The 5,870-nt window shown below is 40.7% G+C and overlaps 1 protein-coding gene across 1 annotated transcript in view; it reads left to right on the forward strand.

Moving 5' to 3' along the window:
• Positions 1-4,818, forward strand: part of COMMD1 (copper metabolism domain containing 1) — a 130,379-nt gene extending 125,561 nt beyond the window's left edge. Inside the window, exon 3 of the mRNA XM_063443755.1 lies at positions 4,303-4,818. Within this exon, the coding sequence (XP_063299825.1) occupies positions 4,303-4,410 (108 nt within the window). The 3' untranslated portion in view covers positions 4,411-4,818. The remainder of the gene's footprint in view (positions 1-4,302) is intronic.
• Positions 4,819-5,870: the final 1,052 nt, after the last annotated feature.

Raw genomic sequence — 5,870 nt, forward strand, 5'->3', positions numbered from 1 at the left:
CCAAAGACCTTTCACACTCTACCACTATCAAGGATTTATACAATGACCTTATTAAGCTGAGAAGGAGGGAAGTCGACCTTGATTTACACGGTCTTTTTATATCTGATTACCACAGAGCAAAGAGGATCCCTCGTGGATTCAGGGTGAGAAACTCCCCAACCATTGGGAGACAAAATCCCGACTTTTGCCGTAAATGGATGAGCATTGCCAACAAATGCTCGTTGGATTGGATGGTGATAGTGGTAGAGGAAGTGGGGAAGGAACTCATAGGTGTGAAACAAACTATCCAAGAGGTTGAAAATACTAACGTAGAGCTTTTACATTCATCGGCTGCAACAGAACATATGCTCAAATTACAGGATGATATAAATAAATATAAAAATGATCTCATCCGTTTCAAGAGACAGAAACTGGACAAAGTTAATTATGACTACACGAGCCATCGAGTTTATGGATGGCTTAGTGGTAATCAAACACCGAATAGAGAACCTTTCCCCAGATACCGATATCGTATTAAAAAACCGACCTTTCAAACCATTGATATTAGCTCTGGAGAATCGGCATCTGATGCTGATAATCAAGAGGAAAGTACCACACAAGACAAACGTCCTTTTTTAGAGACTGGCATGCGACCCCACGAATCCCCAGGAACATCCAACACTCCGTACCAAGGAAGAAAAACAATTCAATCACCAGGAGGGGACAGAAGGGACACTCGAAGCACTGGATTAAAAGGAAAACCACCGCTGAGGAAGAGATGAAGCTTGTATTCAATTTATCATCGAAGAACCTAACAGAACACCATTTAGCAGTCCTTTCAAAGGGACTGACTTTTGTACCGGTTTCTAAACCAGCCTCACTACAAGTTGACATTGAACTTTACAAAATTCAACGTACTTTATCAAATTATGAAAGATGGAAGGAAAATCCGGTGATTCCAGAAACTACCACTACCACCACTACCACTCAACAACCCTTTAAAGTGAAATACAAGGGAGACATCAAGACTGCTAATACATCGATTAAGACCTTCATGCAATCAGTGAAGAAGGAATCTGAACAAGCATGTAAAAATCCCACAGATAACCGACAGAACCTAACCAGTTCCGAAAAGAAAGCCCTTCAAGATCTTACATCAGACCCGGACATCATCATCCGCCCCGCGGATAAAGGGGGAGCCATTGTAGTGATGTCTTATTCCAAATATAGAGATGAGATACTTAATAAACTCTCAGATATCACTACATACCAAAAATTAACATACAACCCGGTCAAAAAGTTTCAGAACAGAATACAAACTACCATCAACACTGGAATACAGATGGGCTTTATTAATTTGAATTTGGCCAAATTTCTATCCGTTGAATACCCCAAACATCCGGTTCTATACACCTTACCCAAAATTCATAAAGACCAACTTAATCCTCCAGGGAGACCGATAGTTTCGGCTCGAGACAGTCTACTTGAACCAATTGCCAAATACATAGATCATTATATTAAAACCTCAGTTACAGATCTTCCAACTTGTCTCCGAGACACTACCGATTTCTTGAACAATCTCAACAAAGTAACCGCTGTAGAAGAACAACATCTATTGGTTACATTAGATGTCAAAAATCTTTATACTATAATACCTCACAGTGAAGGCGTTCAAGCATTACGACAAATTCTCTCCAACTCTTCTAAATACAATGGTCCTCCCATTGAATTCCTCATGGAGCTTTTACAGATAGCTCTTACCTGTAATTATTTCAAATTTGAAGATCACTTTTATTTACAACTGATGGGTACTTCAATGGGAGCAGCAATGGCACCATCATATGCCAATGCCTACATGTTCCTCTTCGAAACTCAACATATCTTGCAGAAATTTCATCAACAGATACTTGTATACCATCGATTTGTAGATGATATTTTCTTAATTTGGACAGGAACCATGGATAATTTAGAACAGATGATCAATGAGATCAATTCTTCAGAACTACCAGTGAAACTGACGCTCACCGTGCACACCCAGATCATCCAATTTTTGGATGTCTCGGTATACAAAGACATGAGGACTGGTAAATTGGGATATACTCTTTACCGCAAGGAGACCGCGAGGAACACGTTACTCCATTTCAACAGTTACCATCCAACAAAGTTGAAAGAGTCACTCCCAATATCCCAGTATATGCGAGTATTGAGATATAACAGCGATCTCACGAACCAGGCACATCAACTTCAAGAGATGACCGCGAGATTTCTGACTAGAGGGTACAGTCGTACAGTTCTCGATAGAGCATTGGATAAAGCTAAAAGACACATGACAAGGGAACATATGGAGACTGCAAGTCATGCATCTATCCCAACCAAGATGTATCTACCACTCACCCTACACACTGGTACCCCACATATCCAGAAAGCCATTCACAAATACTGGGGCATCTTGGGTTCCGACAAAAACTTACCACCAATTTTCTCTCAAAAACCTAACATCAGTCTAAGGAGAAATAAAAACCTGAGAGATCTATTGGTTAAAAGCGATCCGATTAAATGCTATCAGAAATCTACAGGACCGACCAAGAAAGGCTGTTATCGTTGCAGCGGATGTGTAACGTGTAGCCACATGAATACAGGTGGCTCATTTGTTCATCCACATAGTGGCACTCGAATTCCCATCATTCATTACATCTCATGCTTGACCGACCATGTTATATACCTCATCACCTGTCCGTGTGGTTTGTCCTACGTTGGAAAGACGGATTTGACCCTTCGTGAAAGGATCCGAGGCCATAGATCCACTATTACCACTGCCTTCAGGGATCAAAAATCCGACAAACCCGTTGCCAAACACTTCCTTCTATTGAACCATAGACTTCCTACCCTAAAATTTATGGCCATTGACCATGTACCACCCAGCCCCAGAGGAGGAGACAGATCAAAATTACTACTGCAACGAGAAACGTATTGGATTCACCGTTTAGACACGGTTACCCCAAAGGGACTAAACGAATATATCTCATTCACTATGTTCTTATAAATGCTATTTGATAACTACAGTTCATCCTTCGGAATTTGTTGATATATAACCTTGGTTTCTCAGTTATCTATTACTTCTGACCTGATTGGTTTATAATGTATGATGTATATCTCCTTTATGTCCATAATATTTTCTGAATATTCTAAGGTTTACGTTTGTGACATCGATTACGATTAGCTTTATGGGTATGTCATTGTGGCCTTTGGCCGTATATCGTTTTTTAAATTTACGTTTTTTCACACACATATTTAGATCACTTGTCACAGGTGGTTTAGCCTTCACGGCATCTGGCCAGACCCGATATACTTTTTGACATACTAGAAATTCTCCGTTTGAATATGCTCTCATATTCATTTGTTTTTATCTTACACGTTATGATCTCCTGGAGGGATCTCGTCATTTGTCTTGCATTACGCTTTGTCACACGGGTTTTCCGGCATACTCACGGTTCACCCTTTGAGTTTACATTCCATCGCTTAGCAACCACATAGTCATTTTCACGGAGTGGATACTCCATCTCTTAGCAACCATGACGCACACACGCACGCACGTCATAGGAGTCACATGATGGGGTGTAACACTTCCGGGTTCGAGTAGCCGCACACACGAGATTGGTGAGTTGCTCATTAATGTTTTGCTATTTAAACGTTGTTTTCACACACTTTATTTGATCTTGAAAAAGACCCTAAGGGGTCGAAACGTCGATTTGTTGATTTGATGTAAATTTTATCACAGTAAACACTGAATAAGAAGTCCTTTCTGAGTGCTCTGATTTTTTCGTTTGTATATGTATATATATATATATATATATGTATATGTATATATATATATATAGTATGCAAAACTGGGGGTTGGGGGGGAGTATATTACATATTAAGAAATTATATTTATTTAGAACACTTGTTTTTTTTCTACGTATCTTCATAACGTTTTTGGGTTTTTTTCTCCAACCAAAATTTAGTTTTTGTTTCAATAAAATAATATGCTATCTATGCATACTGAAACAAAATATTACATTTAAACCTAACTTTATAGGACATCCAAAATACTATGATTCTGGGTTGTTTTTTTTTTTTTCCAACCACTGCTTATGAATGGGTTAAAGGAATCATGCTTTTATTTTTTGACTGAATTAGATTAAAAAAAAAAAAAAAAAATACAATTAGGCCATCTGCATCCATCCACCATGAATTACAGTATAAACATAACTGGATTAGTTTGCATCTCGGATGAGTAATTTTCTTATAATGAAATAATGTGTATAATTTGTATTTTTGTAGGAATCTGAATTTCTCTGCTTGGAATTCAATGAAACAAGGATCAACCAGATGCTGAAGAGGCTGTCAGAAGTGGAAGGAAGCATAACCGAATTAACACAGAATAGCTAAATCTCATAATAAAAATATACACTTATTTTAAATTTTATTTCTTTTGAGAGGATTATTTTATAAAGGATACACAATTTCAACTAGACTTATGATTTGTTTAAACCGAAATCCCGTGCGTGTTTGTTCATTGTTACTGATTCAGTTATGAGATATTAAAATGTTTTCTAGATATTTTGTGGGGTTTTTTTTGTGTGTTTTTGCTGCAAGACTGCAGCCTGCATCACTCTGAACTAGGTACTGGTAATGGTATTAATAATGGTATTAATTAATGGAACCAGATCCCACATGGCCCTATCAGTTGAGGCTGGTCCATGGGGTCATTTGGAGCAGCGCCCCCTAACTTTTGTTGCAAATGTTTTAGTTTTTTTAAAAAACAATACTACTGGTGTGATTATGACTAATTCTCATTGTGGGTTTAAAAAATAAAAATAAAAAATGTTGTGGATCTTGATTGATTCTGTGCCTTTCTCAACTGTCTTGCTGGTGGCTAGAGATATGGATGAGAAGCTAAGCAGCTAATCTTGTCAAGATTTTGAGATATTCTTTTGACAAATGCCCCTATCTCTGGGTCTAGATGCCCTCAGACATGCTATTTTTCTTTAACCGGATTCCTGCTTCCTGCTTAGACATTACACATCACCAGTTCAAGTGTATAGAGAGTTTGTTCCACCTATGTGGACTTGGCAATATTTTGACCAGTGGCATACCAACTTGGGGGTAGTGGGCTGTCTACCACAGGTGACAGGTGAAATGCACTGGTCACTCTTTGTAGCCTGACCTCGTGGGCTGCAGTAGATTAAATATATTTTGCCTTTATGACCAATATCTCTTGTATGCACACCATGTTTAAACTCTAGCAGTGCATTATACTTGTTTTATTAATATCTATGCTAAAGGATAGCCAAGCATGCTACTCTCTATTACACTGTACCTAGCCAGGGCCGGCGCCACCTGTAAGGCGACCTAGGCAGCCGCCTAGGGCGCAACTTACCAGGGGGCGCCGAATCCCTGTCCCCGCTGCGCCTCCTCATGCTGCGCCGCCTGAGCGCTTTAACAAGCCCCAGGCGGCGCAGCACTGCTGCATGGAGGGCGGCCGGGTTTGTGACCGGCAGGAGGGAAGCGCAGAGTGGTATAAGGACCACTAGGGGAGGGAGGGAGGGGGGTATAAGGACCACTAGGGGAGGGAGGGGGGTATAAGGACCACTAGGGGAGGGATGGGGGGTATAAGGACCACTATGGGAAGGAGGGGGGGTATAAGGACCTCTATGGGAGGGAGGGGGTATAAGGATCACTATGGGAGGGAGGGGGTATAAGGACCACTAGGGGAGGGAGGGGGTATAAGGACCACTATGGGAGGTTGGGGGGGGTAAGGACCACTAGGGGAGGGAGGGGGGGGATAAGGACCACTAGGGGAGTGGGATAAGGACCACTAGGGGAGGGAGGGCCCCTGGGGGCCCAGA

This window comes from Pelobates fuscus, chromosome 2, assembly GCF_036172605.1.
Source record: "Pelobates fuscus isolate aPelFus1 chromosome 2, aPelFus1.pri, whole genome shotgun sequence".
Classification (NCBI taxonomy): domain Eukaryota; kingdom Metazoa; phylum Chordata; class Amphibia; order Anura; family Pelobatidae; genus Pelobates; species Pelobates fuscus.